At 45.0% G+C, this 16,747-nt stretch overlaps 1 protein-coding gene across 5 annotated transcripts in view; it reads left to right on the top strand.

Annotated features, from left to right (window-relative positions):
- Window positions 1–16,747, top strand: part of LOC106576950 (latent-transforming growth factor beta-binding protein 1) — a 133,842-nt gene that overhangs the window by 111,319 nt on the left and 5,776 nt on the right. For all 5 annotated transcript variants that reach the window (XM_014154513.2, XM_014154517.2, XM_014154516.2 and 2 more), the window contains 8 exons: window positions 1,909–2,049; window positions 3,342–3,503; window positions 3,599–3,688; window positions 4,871–4,999; window positions 6,354–6,494; window positions 6,677–6,859; window positions 8,520–8,684; window positions 10,245–10,394. In XM_014154513.2, coding sequence (XP_014009988.2) covers window positions 1,909–2,049; window positions 3,342–3,503; window positions 3,599–3,688; window positions 4,871–4,999; window positions 6,354–6,494; window positions 6,677–6,859; window positions 8,520–8,684; window positions 10,245–10,394 — 1,161 coding nt within the window. The remainder of the gene's footprint in view (window positions 1–1,908; window positions 2,050–3,341; window positions 3,504–3,598; window positions 3,689–4,870; window positions 5,000–6,353; window positions 6,495–6,676; window positions 6,860–8,519; window positions 8,685–10,244; window positions 10,395–16,747) is intronic.

Raw genomic sequence — 16,747 nt, forward strand, 5'->3', positions numbered from 1 at the left:
CCCAGACAATGACTGTGCATAGCGAACAAGGTGCTACAGGGTCAAGCCAGACAGACCAGCTTTTAATGAGGGCACAGCGGTGCGTGCTGAAACCAGAAAAGCAGCAGCAGGTTTTAATGTCAAATTAATTATAGTTTCTCCTCAGTACCTGGATGCGTTGAGCCGAGTGACAAGGAAGGCTTATAACTAGAGGGAGGGACTTTTCATTTTACATTTTTGTCTGTTTTTTTGCCTGCATTACAGTAGGTACCTGGGCTGTTAATGAGCCTTTTGATCCGTGTCGGCAGATATATGCGATAGCGGCCATTGTGGGCGAATATGCCAAGCCATCTGTGCTCTGCATCACACAATGATAGTCTCTCTGGCTCCTGCGACTGGCTATTTCTGCCCAGTCACATACCGGAGGGGGAGGAGAAGAGGGGAGGAAAGAGAGAGAAGACAGGCTGGGAAGTTGCCTCTGCGTACATAAAAATAAGTTATACACTGAGTATACAAAACATGAAGAACACCTTCATAATATTGAGTTGCACCCCCCCTTTTGCCTTCAGAACAGCCTCATTTTTTCGGGACATGGACTCTACAAGGTGTCGAAAGCGTTCCACAGGGATGCTGGCTCATGTTGACTCCAATGCTTCCCATAGTTGTCAAGTTGGCTGGATGTCCTTTGGGTGGGGGACCATTCTTGATGCACACGGGAAACTGTTGAGCGTGAAAAACCCAGCAGCGTTGCAGTTCTTGACACACTCAAACCGGTGCGCCTGGTACCTACTACCATACCCCACTCAAAGGCACTTCAATCTTTTGTCTTGCTCGTTCACCCTCTGAATGGCACACATACACAATCCATGTCTCAATTTTCTCAAGACTTAGAAATCCTTATCTAACCTGTCTCCTCCCCTCCATCTACACTGATTTGAAGTTGATTTAACTAGTGACATCAATAAGGGATCATATCTTCCACCTGGATTCACCTGGTCAGTCTGTGTCATGGAAAGTTAATGTTTTGTACACTCAGTATATATCACCATCGAAAGAGAGCCAGTCGTTCTTCCCACTAACCTATCTAGCTATACTATACTGTAACTCAGCATTTCTCTCTGTTTACATATTAAATCATTTCCGATGGCTGGGCAGCGGAGATGTACTGTGTAGCCAAATTGTGGTATATAAACTGGTATATAAAATATTTAATGCATGAGGACAGAATCCTCTGAAATGGAGAAAGGAAATTTCTACAAATGTACTTTGCGGTCGTCCCATTCTGCTGAGCAGAAAAGGCCGTGCAATATGTTTATATATACTCTCTTATGAGGCAAAATCTGTCTTTTCCATTGTGATTCTGGACTGGCCCACCCCTTTTTAGTGCTCCCCTATTGGGACGCACCCACTCTCTTCCTCCCCGCTCTCTCCTTAACACTTTCTAGCTCATTGACAAACTGGCCCACACCCCGGTGTGAAGTATCGGACAGGGTGTTGGGGACACGGGGCAGATCAGAGCACGTAGGAACCAGATGGCTTTGTCTTTTTACATCAAGCTCCACTTCCGGGTTGATGTTTTCTCTGCACTTTCGTTCATAACTGGAGAGACATACATGGATGGGTGCACATGTATAACCACAGCCAGGTCAAAGGAACAAATACATGTTGGAGAGTGAAATAGATATTTGAGTATCTCTTCTTCAATGTATAAGCCTATTTATTGATTTTGAGCTCTTACTGTTTTTGTTGAAGAGAAATCCATTTCCGAAGGTTTTTCACCCGCTCCCCGTGCAGTACATCACTTAGTATCTTCGTTTGTCTTCATCAGCCACTTGTCCCAGTGAATGAAGCCGCACAAGCCACGTATGTGAGGCGTTACATGCATTATTAGTGCTAACCGCAAACCAAGGTGTTGTGTTCTCCCTGCAGATGTCAACGAGTGTGATCTGCTGAGCGGTGTGTGTGGCGAGGCCTTGTGTGAGAACGTGGAGGGCTCCTTCCTGTGTATGTGCCCCGACGAGGACCAGGAGTACAACCAGATGACCGCCAAGTGCAGTCCCGCTCCCACAGGTGACCCACACATAGCCTGAACACAAATGAAGAGTTGATATAAAGCTTTTCAAAATAGTTTCAAATTAGAATTGAGTAAAGTTGTCCTCAGATAAAAGGGGTGATGGAGGGTTAAGAAGTCTCCCAAGTTACATGGTTAATTGAAATCAACACATTAGTGGTGATCGTGACATTCCATTGTGTGAATCCCTTTACATTAACAAGACTGTATAGGGAACGTTGAGGGAACGTTGAGGGCATTGTCTCAGACGACCAAAATAACCTTTTAACACTGTGTTGTTCAATTTGAGAGGAGTGGTGTTCTGATGAATGAGGGGGCCTGGCTCTGTGGACCCACGTTTGGGGGACTCCCTTGTCTCTGCCTGAGTGTAAAACTGTAATGAGAAACGCAGCCGGCTGGGTGTCTGTCTGGTGGATGTATACTGTAGTACAGGGCTTTAGGCCGGGTCCCAAAGCTCTACATTAACCTAGGCTTCTTGTCCGATTTCACCACATGCCCTCAAGCAGAGTATGTTCTCTGTTACATCTGAAAACAGTCCCAAATATTTATACAGTTTATCATTACGTAATGTTCGGAATTAGAGCATGCCCTGTGCTCACAACAGCAGACGTTACGTAATCGTGTGATTTGCTTTGGAAGAATGTAAAAGGCCATTTCCATGTTGCAGCAGGAAAAGCTGGGGGTTTTTCTGAGAATGGGCAGTTAGATAGGAGTCTCTGGTGATCTGTAATTATCATAGGAATTCACAGAGCACACAACAATGAGACAGAAACTGCAGTGTGTGTGTGTGTGTGTGTGTGTGTGTGTGTGTGTGTGTGTGTGTGTGTGTGTGTGTGTGTGTGTGTGTGTGTGTGTGTGTGTGTGTGTGTGTGTGTGTGTGTGTGTGTGTGTGTGTGTGTGTGTGTGTGTGTGTGTGTTTGCGTGCGCGTGTGTTTGCGTGCGTGTGGAGGATTTAGGGGAAACCACGGGGGGAGGAAGAGGGGACGGAGGGGGTTGGTTCTCTTCTCTCCGTGAATATCTTAAAAGCAGTGTGAGCAGCTGTGTACTCTGGTCCTCCAGGCGGACCACATTCATCATGTGCCTTATCTCTCCAGCACGCTCCAAATGTGTCCCTTTACCCTCCTGCATGGGAAATGTCACAGAGAGAGAGACTCATCCCTCTCCGGGTTAACCAATTGTTGTCACGCTAAAACGTTACTCGTTCACTCGCACGACAGGTGATATTACTGAACGCTGTCTGTGATCTATTTCTGCGCAGCAAAGTGTTTTCTCCCCTCTGTTCCCTGTACAGCCTCGTCAGTGGAGAGGAAGGAGTGCTATTACAACCTCAATGATGAGAACCTGTGTGAGAACGTGCTGACCAGCAGTGTCACCATGGAGGAGTGCTGCTGTACGCTGGGGGCAGGATGGGGGGACAACTGTGAGGTGCACCCCTGCCCTGTCCTGGGCACTGGTGAGGAAGCACACACATAAAACACACACTCATAAACACACACACACAAACGCATGACACATTACACATTTTCTTGTCTCTCTCTCTTCAAACAGATCAGTTTTCCCAGATGTGTCCAGCTGGGAGAGGCAGTGTCCCAACCGGTGACACTGTGTTCGGTGTGACTGCAGCCGAGAGTTATAAAGGTATGTGAACTCAGAGACCCAGTACAGGCTAAACAGAACCTTGGCTCGCAGCAGCAGTGTTCAGAGAATGCAGTGAGAACACTATGAATCAGACAACGAGGTAACAACAAACCCATGATTTGAATAGCCTTACAGTACTCTGTTTTCTGCTTTTGAGATGCTGCTAATTAATGTCATCGCAGCTGCCTCTCTCCCAGGCAGGCCTCTGTCCGTGCTCTTGTTGTGTGTGTGTGTGTGTGTGTGTGTGTGTGTGTGTGTGTGTGTGTGTGTGTGTGTGTGTGTGTGTGTCTGTCTGTCGCTGTAGTTTGCCTCTCTCTCTCAGCCTTGGAGTCACAGAGCAGAAATGCCAGCCTCAGATGTCTGGAGATCTAAGACTTGCATGTTTACCCACCTAACACTAGCACATCTCCTCTCACTCTCCTGTTCTTCTCTCCTTTTCCTCGCTCCTCTTCTCTCCCTCTCCTTTCCCAGCCCCACAAGCCTACTGTAGCTCGTTCCCCTCGCACGAAAGCTAATTCATCGAACCAACGGCCTTAATTCAATAGTATAATTTATTACAGCAAAGGCAGTCTGGTAGAGAGGGGCTGGCAGTAAGTGAATATGGTATATTCTGAGAGAGGGAGAGACGGGCTGGGAAGGCAGGTTTCCAGGGACAGTTCTTGAGCACCAGTCTGGAAATGTCTTCAATTAGTGGATCTGTTAGCACAGCTGATTGTGGTCTCAGTTGCAAACACCAACGCCCAACCGACGACACACACAATGAAGAAGAGAGAGCACTGTAACACAGAACTGTTTGTTGATGGAGTTTTTCTCTAAGCCTCTCCGGGTTTCATCCCATTAAAGCGTTGAGTTGGTCTCACCTTTCCAGAAACATGAAGAGTAGAGACTGTTTTAATACTGGAAATTGAGTAGTATTGGTGTTCCTTCAGCTTTAGTGGCGAAGTAACTGCATTTTTACATTGTTATCTCAACAGCAAGAGATGAACAAAAATGTCTCTGTGGCTGTCTCTGTGGCTGTCTCTGTGGCTGTCTCTGTGGCTGTCTCTGTGGCTGTCTCTGTGGCTGTCTCTGTGGCTGTCTCTGTGGCTGTCTCTGTGGCTGTCTCTGTGGCTGTCTCTGTGGCTGTCTCTGTGGCTGTCTCTGTGGGCTGTTATTAAGACTCTGTTGTCCTCTCCCTCCCAGATGCAGATGAGTGTGCGTTGTTTGGCCAGGAGATCTGTAAGGATGGCTTCTGCTTCAACAGCCCAGGAAGCTACGAGTGTTACTGTAAGAATGGCCTGTACTACGACGAGGTCAAGCTGCAGTGCAGAGGTCAGTGGGAAGGTCATTCACATTAGTTAGTATTAATTCAACCCAAACATATTTGATTTACTCACAACATGAGTTGCGATAATCAAAAGATTGGAATCAATAGCCCTCAGTCTACTAATATACCATTTCCACAGCTCTATGTCATTAAACTGTCCACACACATTAAAAGTAGTTAGTCCTACTGTACCACAGCCTGTGTGTTGGCTAGCTGGGCAGGGTGTGTAGGTTGGGGCCCCTCCCTGGGTTAGGTAGGGTCAGGGCCTGGTGAGAGGCAGGGCGGGGACACGGGACACTCTGGGGGTGACGCAGGGCCAGACTGCGGTGACCTATGTGCCAAACCCAGCAGGCCCAGGCAGCAAGTCCCAAACCACCAACCGGGCCACACTGGAGGGACCCTGGCCCTCTGCCGGGCCCCACACCGCACCCTTGGCCCCGGGACACAAGCGCAAGATGCCTGTGGTCCGCCTGCGGAGTTCCGCCACATTTGTGTTGGATTATTTGGACAGGCTGGGACTGGGCGGAGGCTCCAGCAGAGGTTTGGCCTGTACCCCAGACGGTCCTGGTTTTACCCCGTTACGCGTGGACTAGAGAGTCATAATACAATGTAGAAACCAACCACTACAACCACCAGTCTTATGGCCGTGCTCTATTTGGGATATGTGGATCTTTTTTAAGAAAGGGATGGAGGGGTATTTTTGAAAGTGTAGAATTTTGAGTGGATGTGTATTTCAGTTGCAATGTCTGGATGGATATAATCGTCAATTTTTTGGGGGGGGTTCATTCATTTCCTCAGCAGTTATGAAGCCACAGGCCTGATGTGTGTCTAATGCATTTGCCGTGGTTGCACATTTCAGAAATACATGTCTTTCCTTTTGGGGCTGACATCCAATCCAAACACTAGGTTTATTTTTCACAACACCTGCAAATAATCCCCTTGAAGCTGTATAAATTGAGCTATCGTTCCCAAAAACATGTTTACTGCCTAGCATACTGTCTCTGCAACATACTTTTTTACTAACACATTAAAACGGATTTGCCCTCTCATCAATAGGAAATAGAAAATGCAGTTGATTAGCCTGATTCCTAAATTGAAGTCACCCTTACCTGAGTGTTTGTGTGTGTGAGCAAGCATTTTTGTTTCCGTTTTATGTAAGTGGATGCTTAATTGGATAGGTTAACGAGTGTAAATGGCTGTACATTTGTGCGGCGTGCGCGCGGACTGCATTTCAATAAGAGAATCGGGCTGAGACGACAGAACTCCCAACAGCACCTTTTCAAATATTTGTCTCCATCTCTCTCGCTCTCTAACTTGCTCCCCCTCTCCCCTCGTTCTCTCTCTCCCCCCGCCCGGCAGATATTGATGAGTGTCAGGAGGAGTCTAGCTGTGTGGAGGGAGAGTGTTTGAACACACAGGGCTCCTACATGTGTTTCTGTACACACCCGCTGGTGTTGGACTCTGACAACAAGAGCTGTGTGATCGCCCCTGAAGTGGCAGGTAAGAACCCTTATGGAGGATGCTGAAGTTAGCATGGTTTAAAGGCTCTTATATTGTCTCTGTTGTCGTAAACATGTTTTTGAAAATGTCTTTCTCGTGGAGATTGTGTAACTTGTCATACCGTATTGTGTGTTTCATAGTGAGATAACGATTGGGATTGAGATGTACTGTGTCTGTTGCAGAGCAACATGGTGAGCAGACTGGCTACCAGGGTGTTTGCTGGCAGACGGTAACAGACACTCTGACAGACACTCTGACCTGCACCAAGCCCCTAGCCAACAGAAAGACCACGTACACAGAGTGTTGCTGTCTGTTTGGAGAGGCCTGGGGCATGGACTGTACCCTCTGCCCCCTCAAGAACACAGGTACTACAAACCTTCCACACCAGCATTCATGTCCATTTATCAACGCTACTGTAATAATGACTTTATCCATGACCTATTATCCATTGTGAACAGAGCTAACTTTTAGGTAAATGCTTCTTCATCCAGTCTCGTGTGAGGTATAGTATAGAACCCCATACAGCTGGTCTCAGAGTGATTATGGTGGTCAGTGCTTGAACCAGACGTGGTCCTTCCTGCGATGGACCAGGCCCTTCCAGACCTCATACCCAGGACTAGTGACACCTCATTAGGCTTGGCCTCTGCCAGCTGCCTGCTAACGCTCCTGTCCCCTGGAGGCCCCCCCGAGATCTAGCCTGCCCTGGGGCCTATCCTCTACCACTCCCCTTTTCCTGTTTAACCCCCCCCCTCCCTTATCCAATCCCTGGAGTGTGTCTAGGCAGGGAGGGCTGGTTGCTAATGCATGTCCCCACTACGCTGCCAGGGTGGAGGGCTGTGATGTGTATTATGGGGACTTGCGGACTGGGACTTGTGGGGACCTCCCTCTGATGAAACAAAAACTGCTATTCCAGCCCACTGGAAGATGGAACTGGTAGAGTTGGGGTATTTAAATGGGATTTTTTGAGTGATTTCCCAGCAGTTTGTCTTGGAATTGGTATCTTCACGTAAGAGTGATGTTGAACCGACAGTTTAGTAAGCGCAGTTGATTAGTCACAAGAGCTAAGGTTTGAACACTGTAGCTGTGCGACATAGGTCTACAGCTGCTCTTTCTGCCGGTGGCACGCTTTACAAAAGCTGTTTTTATCTCATTCAGAAACATGGACAGATACATTTCGTATTCCGGGTCACTTTTAGATTTTCAAAGATTTGCGAAACACACTTTGGCGTGTAAGACTTCTCGTCCGACATCCGATCCCACTCGAATCTTTACTGAATAACACAGATGCAGGTGCGTGAGCTCACCGCTGCTCTCCATAGAGAGACCAGAACAGAACACACACTCGTTTGTTCTCATCGGGTCCATCCAGATCTATCCGCGGTCCCTCTCTGATGCGCCTCCTGTGTGGAGGTTCTTGTGGGAGAGAGCGGAGGCAGGCAGGTGTGTGGGATTAGCAGGGGACTGTAGGGGATGGCTGGCCGGGGTGTGCAGATGAAAGACTCTGGGTTAGGTTCCCACAGTACAGTAACCAGGAAGGAGGGAGCTCAGAGCAGGTGCTGTGCTGTGTGTTGAAAGACACATTCAGGAGGGAAGTGGGCCGCTAGCCACAAACCAGAGTATTCAGTTTAGTCAAATATCCCTCTGTCTTCTAAGCCAAGTGATGATGGCAATGTAATTACTTGGAAGAACCATGGAAGTGTTGACATTTTAGATGTCCTGCAGTTCTTAGAAAGACAGAAAACAGTTGTATTTATCAAATGTATTAGCTATTTGTCATGTATTCTCTCTCTGCGTTGGAATAGAATTGCCGGCTGCAGATATTCTTCTCTGGCTCCTCATATCTACTGTGGTCAGAAGGCTACTCAGTCTCTCTCTTCTCCGATCTCTCTTTGTTTCAGATAGCTATGTCTCGATCTCTTTCAATCTCTTTTTTCTCTTTTTCTTTCTCTCTCTTAGAGGATATGTATGTCTCGCTCGTTTCCGTCAAATGGTCATGTCTCAGTCTCTCTCTCCATTATCTCACAGAGGACTATGCCTCCATGTGTAACGTGGCAATGAGTGGAGGACAGGGGCGTCCGTATGGTCGTGATGCCCTCGTGGCCGGCCCTGTCCAGGAGTACGAGGTCAGCCTGGACTACGAGCCTCACCCCGACCAGCCTGGCGCCCTGCCCCTGTACGAGGACGAGGAGAGTGAGTGAACCAGTCCCCACCACACTGTAAAACACACTGATGAAGCTCAAACAGGCAGAGACAATAAGGAGCGGATGGGGAGGTTGGGACAAGTCGCCTAATCTCTCAATGATAGCTCGTTGCTGCCATCGTGTGTCCATATGAATTACTACATGTCATGACCACAATACTTTTCTGTAGGTAGGCAGAAATAGTAGTAATGTTAGTCTGTATTTTCAGTGTAACCAAGGTCTTCCAAGATCATAAATACATTATTATTATTATTATTATTATTATTAATAATTGTTATTAATGATCAATTATTGTATCTAATCAAGCAAGTTAAATGTCGATATTTTACTTAAAATGAAGACATTTCTGTCATACTAATGTGAGTATACATTTTTTAAGTCATTTCACTGCATTCACATCTTACATAAGTCAAATCAAATGTTATTTGTCACATGCACCGAATACAACAGGTGTAGACCTTACAGTGAAATGCTTACTTACAAGCCCTTAACCAACAATGTAGTTTTAAGAAAAATAAGTGTTAAGTAAAAAATTGAAGTAACAAATAATTTAAAAGCAGCAATAAAATAACAATAGCGAAGCTATATACAGGGGGTACCGGTACCGCTTGTCGCGCGTTAGCAGAGAGAACAGTCTATGACTAGGGTTTCTGGAGTCTTTGACAATTTTTAGGGCCTTCCTCTGACACCGCCTGGTATAGAGGTCCTGGATGGCAGGAAGCTTGGCTCTAGTGATGTGCTGGGCCGTATGCATTACCCTCTGTAGTGCCCTGCGGTCGGAGGCCGAACAGTTGCCCTACCAGGCAGTGATGCAACCAGTCAGGATGCTCTCGATGGTGCAGCTGTAGAACTTTTTGAGGATCTGAGGAGCCATGCCAAATCTTTTCAGTCTCCTGAGGGGGGAAAAGGCTTTGTCGTGGCCTCTTCACGACTGCCTTGGTGTGTTTGGACCATGATAGTTCGTTGGTGATGTGGACACCAAGGAACTTGAAGCTCTCAACCTGCTCCACAACAGCCCCGTCGATGAGAATGAGGGCGTGCTCGGTCCTCCTTTTTCCTGTAGTCCACAATCATCTCCTTTGTCTTGATCACGTTGATGGAGAGGTTGTTGTCCTGGCACCACACGGCCAGGGCTCTGACCTCCTCCCTATAGGCTGTCTCGTCAATGTCGGTGATCAGGCCTACCACTGTTGTCATCGGCAAACTTAATGATGGTGTTGGAGTCATTATCATTCATTATATAATGGGTAGTTTGGCTCCTGGATGCTGATTGCTTGAAAGCCGTAGTATATAATATACCACGGGTATGATGCAAAATGAATTGTTTTCTGTTCTATTTATGTTGGTAACCTGTTTATAATAGCAATATGGTACTTCAGGGGTTTGTGGTATATGGCTTAAGAGCTGCCCATAGCCGTGGTATATTGGCCATGGTATATTGGCCATATACCCTACCCCCTCGGGCCTTATTGCTTACTTATATCCTCATCTGACTTGGGTGAATAAAACACCTCTTTCTTACCCCCGTCCCCCTTCCTCTATCCTGCAGACCTGTCCGATGCGTTTGAGGGCCTGAGAGCGGAAGAGTGTGGCATTCTGAACGGCTGTGAGAACGGGCGCTGCGTGCGGGTACAGGAGGGCTACACCTGCGACTGCTTCGACGGATACACCCTGGACATGTCCCGCATGGCGTGTTTGGGTAAGTGACAGGTGGAGGACACACACACTGAATGGACTAGAAGAGAAGTAGTCACTCTCCTCAGCCCTCAACCAGGAAAGGCTGTCATGCATGTTGTTGATGTTAGGTCTGCATGTGCAGTGAAGTGCAGGGCGTGTTGTTTCTGTTTTGAGATAGCAGCAGCTTTGCTAGTTCTTTCATTGCTACTCTTGACCATATTACCGGACAGTCATCAAGATGGGACAAGACCAGAGCCTGAACAACTGCTGTCGAGCAGTGCGTAATAATATATATTTTTAAAATACATTTTATAACAGAGGAACATACCTCTCCCCATCTTCACAACTTGACCATAATAACTGACCATCCAATGTTGATCCTACGAGTTCAGCTTCCTCAACTTCCACAATAGGCCCACCCTTTATGCTCAACTCCAGGTCAGCGTTAGGTCTTAGAGAATGTTTTGAAGAAAATGCAATGCTTTTGGTTTTATATGTAATGAAGACCAGTGTATTGTTAGTCAGTATCAGAAGGGGTGATTAAGTCCTTGTAAAGAGTCTCAGTGAGCTCGCTGGCTGTGGGTGCTGACATGTAGATTGTGGAATCAATGATCATCAGCGTACGTAGTCATTCTAGCTTCTTGTAAGACAAGTGGCAAGTCATTTGTAAAAAATAGAGAAGAGTAATGGCCCAAGGCAACTGCCCTGAAGGACACCTCACTGTACATATCTGTTAGAGAAGCTTCCACTGAAGAAAACTCTCTGGGTTCTATAGGATAAGTAACTCTCCAACCATGTGATGGCAGGTGCTGTAAAGTCCATAACAAAATGATGATCAATAAGGCTGCACTGAAATCTAACAATACATCTCCAACTATCATCTTCTTATTCATTTATTTTAACCAATCATTAGTCATCTGAGTTAGTGTAGTACAACCTAAGTACCCTTCCCTATATGCATGCTGGAAGCATAGCAGCGGGAAGATGTTGAGGGTGCTGAGGAGTATTATTTTGTCCTGTCACAGAGGAGTAATAAAGCCCTAGTTCACACAGGAGTAATTAATTAATGATTTTTTATATGTTTTTTTTTTCAATTTATCAGGGGGTGCTGCAGCACCCCTACTACCGCGACTATGGCTGGAAGTCAGTAGTTAACTTCTTTGAAAATAGCATTGTGTTTGGTCAAACACAATTTTCTCCATAATTTTACTAAGAACGGAAGCAAACTGAATGGGCGGCTGTTAGAGCCAGCAAAGGTTGCTTTTTACAATTTCTTATACTTCCTTCTACGCATGTGGGCACACACTCCTTCAGGCTTTGATTAAAGACATGGCAAATACAGGGGTGGCAATACAGTCTCCTACCATTCTCAATAGTTTCCCATCTAGGTTGTCTATACCAGGGTTTCCCAAACTTGGTCCTGGGGCCCCCCCTGGGTGCTCGTTTTGGTTTTTGCCCTAGCACTACACAGATGATTCAAATAACCAACTCATCATCAAGCTCAGAGCATGAGAAACAAGATTATCTGGTCTGATGAAACCAAGATTGAACTCTTTGGCCTGAATGCCATGCGTCACGTTTGATGGAAACCTGGCACCATCCCTACGGTGAAGCATGGTGGTGGCAGCATCATGCTGTGCGGATGTTTTTCAGTGGCAGGGACTGGGAGACTAGTCAGGATCGAGGGAAAGATGAACTGACCATAGTACAGAGAGATCCTTGATGAAAACCTGCTCCAGAGCGCTCAGAACCTCAGACTGGGGCGAAGGTTCACCTTCCAACAGAACATTGACCCTAAGCATACAGCCAAGACAACGCAGGAGTAGCTTCGGGACAAGTCTCTGAATGTCCTTGAGTGGCCCAGCCAGAGCCCGGACTTGAACCTGATCGAACATCTCTGGAGAAACCTGAAAATAGCTGTGCAGCGACACTCCCCATCCAACCTGACAGAGCTTGAGAGTATCTGCAGAGAAGAATGGGAGAAACTCCCCAAATACAGGTGGGTCAAGCTTGTACAGTAGCGTCATAACAAAGAAGACTCAAGGCTGTAATCGCTGCCAAAGGTACTTCAACAAATTACTGAATAAATGGTCTGAATACTTATGTAAATGTGGTATTTGTTTTTTATGCAAACATTTCTAAAAACCTGTTTTTGCTTTTTTGTATTGTGTGTAGATTGAAGAAGGGGGAAAAAAGGTCTGAATACTTTCCGAATGCACTGTATGTCCATTAATATATATAATCTAGATCATGCATTCTGTTGTACTAGGTACAGATTCATAGATTATCCTTGAGATAGAAGCCAGAAGTGTGCCGCCGATTCACACTAATGATGGCCTGAGGCATAAAAGTTTGTTTTGTTTTCACCTTTCATTTATGCACTTTCTTGCACTATGATTTTTTAGACCCTATGATATTTTAATAAATAACTTTATTTTGCATTCAAACCTAATTTTGGGAATTATTCCTCTTTTTGATAGTGACCGGGTCTCAATCTCTTCCAGTATTGTTATTTTGACTCCTACCCACCTGGAACAGACACTATTCAGTAGTAAGGACTAAAAGAACATAGACGGGCTCTTATCATTTATATGTTATTAATATTTAATGTCATAAAAATCTAGAATTTCCTCACTATACGCACTATATGAGCTCTTTTGCATTTCACCGGTAGAAATGCTCCATCTCCTGTACATTTCCTGGTTGTAAGCACACCACAATATCCAGAATTCATAGTGATTTCAGGGCGAGGTACCGCCCGTCGACGTGGATCAACAGGTAGCTAACGTTACTCACTGGACCAGCCACACCTTCATAGAACATCAGCTAGAAGCAGAGTGGAGCCAGGAAGGAAGTGCGACGATGCGAAGACGAAACAATGGCGTTAAGTATAAACCTATGTTCCCGGAATACAAGTCAAGTGGAATTATTTATATCTATTTTATCACTTGAGAACCTTGAGATTGAGTCAGATAGTGGGAGTTCAGAGATTGAATCTGACAAAAGTGGACAGGAAGAACTTGCGTTGACAGGTGTGGGGAAGGCTGTCTATCCTTTTGAATTTTGATATTGAGTGTTTGCCTGATAAAGTCATGCTAGGATATGAGTTATCCCGTAAGTGTTTGTTCCAAACCTGCTACGATGTTTCAGGTGCCAAGGTTATGGTAATGTAGCAGCAGTATTGTAGGATGAAGGCCAAGGTGTGAGAAGTGTGCATGGGACAAAGGAGTGTGTAGTTTTGGAGGCAAATTAGTGTTTCAATTGTGGATGGAGCCCATGTTGCTGGGGATCAGAAGTGTCCTGTGCGAGTGAGACAGGTTGAGGTGGCCAGGGTTCGAGCAGTGAAGAATGTCATATGCTGAGGCAGTGAGGAAAGTACAGGATGGTGGGCAAAGGGTGAAGGATCAAGAGAGGATACCAGTAAGTAGTTGGCCAGGACTGAGAGACCAGAACAGTTTGTGTTATAGCAAGGTTGGTTTCTTGACATTCATTGCTATGGTAATTAACCTCTCTGGGCTAGGCGGGACGAATTCGTCCCACCTACGTAACAGCCACTTTAAGCCTGTGGCGCGATTTTCAAAACCTTAAAAATCCTATTACTTCAATTTCTCAAACATATGACTATTTTACAGCTATTTAAAGACAAGACTCTCGTTAATCTAACCACACTGTCCGATTTCAAAAAGGCTTTACAACGAAAGCAAAACATTAGATTATGTCAGCAGAGTACCAAGCCAGAAATAATCAGACACCCATTTTTCAAGCCAGCATATAATGTCACCAAAACCCAGAAGACAGCTAAATGCAGCACTCACCTTTGATGATCTTCATCAGATGACAACCCTAGGACATTATGTTATACAATACATGCATGTTTTGTTCAATCAAGTTCATATTTATATCAAAAACCAGCTTTTTACATTAGCATGTGACGTTCAGAACTAGCATACCGGGGAATTCGCTAACATTTTACTAAATTACTCACGATAAACGTTCACAAAAAGCATAACAATTATTTTAAGAATTATAGATACAGACCTCCTCTATGCACTCGATATGTCCGATTTTAAAATAGCTTTTTGGTGAAAGCACATTTTGCAATATTCTAAATACATAGCCCAGGCATCACGGGCTAGCTATTTAGACACCCGGCAAGTTTAGCACTCACCATAATCATATTTACTATTATAAAAGTTTGATTACCTTTTGTTGTCTTCGTCAGAATGCACTCCCAGGACTGCTACTTCAATAACAAATGTTGGTTTGGTCCAAAATAATCCATCGTTATATCCGAATAGCGGCGTTTTGTTCGTGCGTTCCAGACACTATCCGAAATGGTAAAGAAGGCGCAATTCGTGACAATTCGTGACAAAAAAATTCTAAATATTCCATTACCGTACATCGAAGCATGTCAACCGCTGTTTAAAAGCAATTTTTACGACATTTTTCTCGTAGAAAAGCGATAATATTCCGACAGGGAATCTCCTTTTCGGCAAACAGAGGAAAAAATCACAAAGGCGGGGGCCGTCGGGTCACGCGCATAAGCCCAGAGTCCCTTGATCGGCCACTTGAGAAAGGCGATAATGTGTTTCAGCCTGGGGCTGGGATGACGACATTCTGTTTTTTCCCGGGCTCTGAGCGCCTATGGAAGACGTGGGAAGTGTCACGTTAGAGCAGAGATCCTTAGTAAAAGATAGAGATGGAAAAGAAGTTCAAGAAATGGTCAGACAGGCCACTTCCTGTAAAGGAATCTCTCAGGTTTTGACCTGCCATTTGAGTTCTGTTATACTCACAGACACCATTCAAACAGTTTTAGAAACTTTAGGGTGTTTTCTATCCATATGTAATAAGTATATGCATATTCTAGTTACTGGGTAGGAGTGGTAACCAGATTAAATCAGGTATGTTTTTTATCCAGCCGTGTCAATACTGCCCCCTAGCCCTAACAGGTTTTAACTATACATCACAGATGGAAAGGAAGTAGCAGAAGCTAAAAGTAGTAGTAGGAGCATAAAAGTTAGTGGGCGTGAAAGATTTTACAGCAGAAGAGATACAGGAGGTGTTGAAGGAAGGAGTCCCGTCCGACTAGGCCGGTGGCCAGGAGTAAGAACGGTTAGGGCAAAGTAGTGGGAAAAGAGGGGTGTTTGGGGTTTTGTAGTTGCATGGTTATGGCTGGTGCAGTTTTTATCTTTTTCCTTTTATTTTTTGTTTTGTCACAATCAGTGGTGTTAAAGTACTTAAGTAAAAATAATTTTAAGTACTACTTAAGTAGTTTTTATCTGTACTTTACCATTTATATTTTTGACAACTTTTGCTTTTTCTCCTCTACATTCCTAAAGAAAATAATGTACTTTTTACTGCTTACATTTTCCCTGACATACAAAAGTACTTGTTACATTTAGAATGCTCAATCAGCACAGAATTATGGCACCTATCAATGTAACGCTTTGTCATCCCTACTGCCTCTGATCTGGCGTACTCACAAAACACAACTACTGTGTTTGTAAATTATGTCTGAGTGTTGAGTGTGCCCCTTTCTGTCCATAAATAAAAATAATACGAAAATATTTCCGTCTAGTTTGCTTAATATAAGGAATTTGATGTATAGCATTTACTTTTACTTTGTACTTTTATGACAGTTTAGTACTTTTTCTACCACTGTACTCATCCCCAGGTTACAAAAGTATCTATATCCACAGTAAAACGAGTCCTATATCGACATAACCTGAATGGCCGCTCAGCAAGGAAGAAGCCACTGCTCCAAAACCGCCATTAAAAAGCCAGACTACGGTTGGCAACTGCACATGGGGACAAAGATCATACTTTTTGGAGAAATGTCCTCTGGTCTGATGAAACAAAAATAGAACTGTTTGGCCATAATGACCATCTTTATGTTTGGATGAAAAAGGGGGAGGCTTGCAAGCCGAAGAACACCATCCCAACCGTGAAGCACGGGGGTGGCACCATCATGTTGTGGGGGGGCTTTGCTGCAGGAGGGACTGGTGCACTTCACAAAATAGATAGCATCATGAGGCAGGAAAATTATGTGGATATATTGAAGCAACATCTCAAGACATCAGTCAGGAAGTTAAAGCTTGGTCACAAATGGGTCTTCCAAATGAACAATGACCCCAAGCATACTTCCAAAGTTGTGGCAAAATGGCTTAAGGACAACAAAGTCAAGGTATTAGAGTGGCCATCACAAAGCCCTGACCTCAATCCTATAGAAAATTTGTGGGCAGAACTAAAAAAGCGTGTGCGAGCAAGGAGGTCTACAAACCTGACTCAGTTACACCAGCTCTGTCAGGAGGAATGGACCAAAATTCACCCAACTTATTGGGGAAGCTTGTGGAAGGCTACCCGAAATGTTTGATC

The sequence above is a fragment of the Salmo salar genome, chromosome ssa18 (genome assembly GCF_905237065.1).
Source record: "Salmo salar chromosome ssa18, Ssal_v3.1, whole genome shotgun sequence".
Classification (NCBI taxonomy): domain Eukaryota; kingdom Metazoa; phylum Chordata; class Actinopteri; order Salmoniformes; family Salmonidae; genus Salmo; species Salmo salar.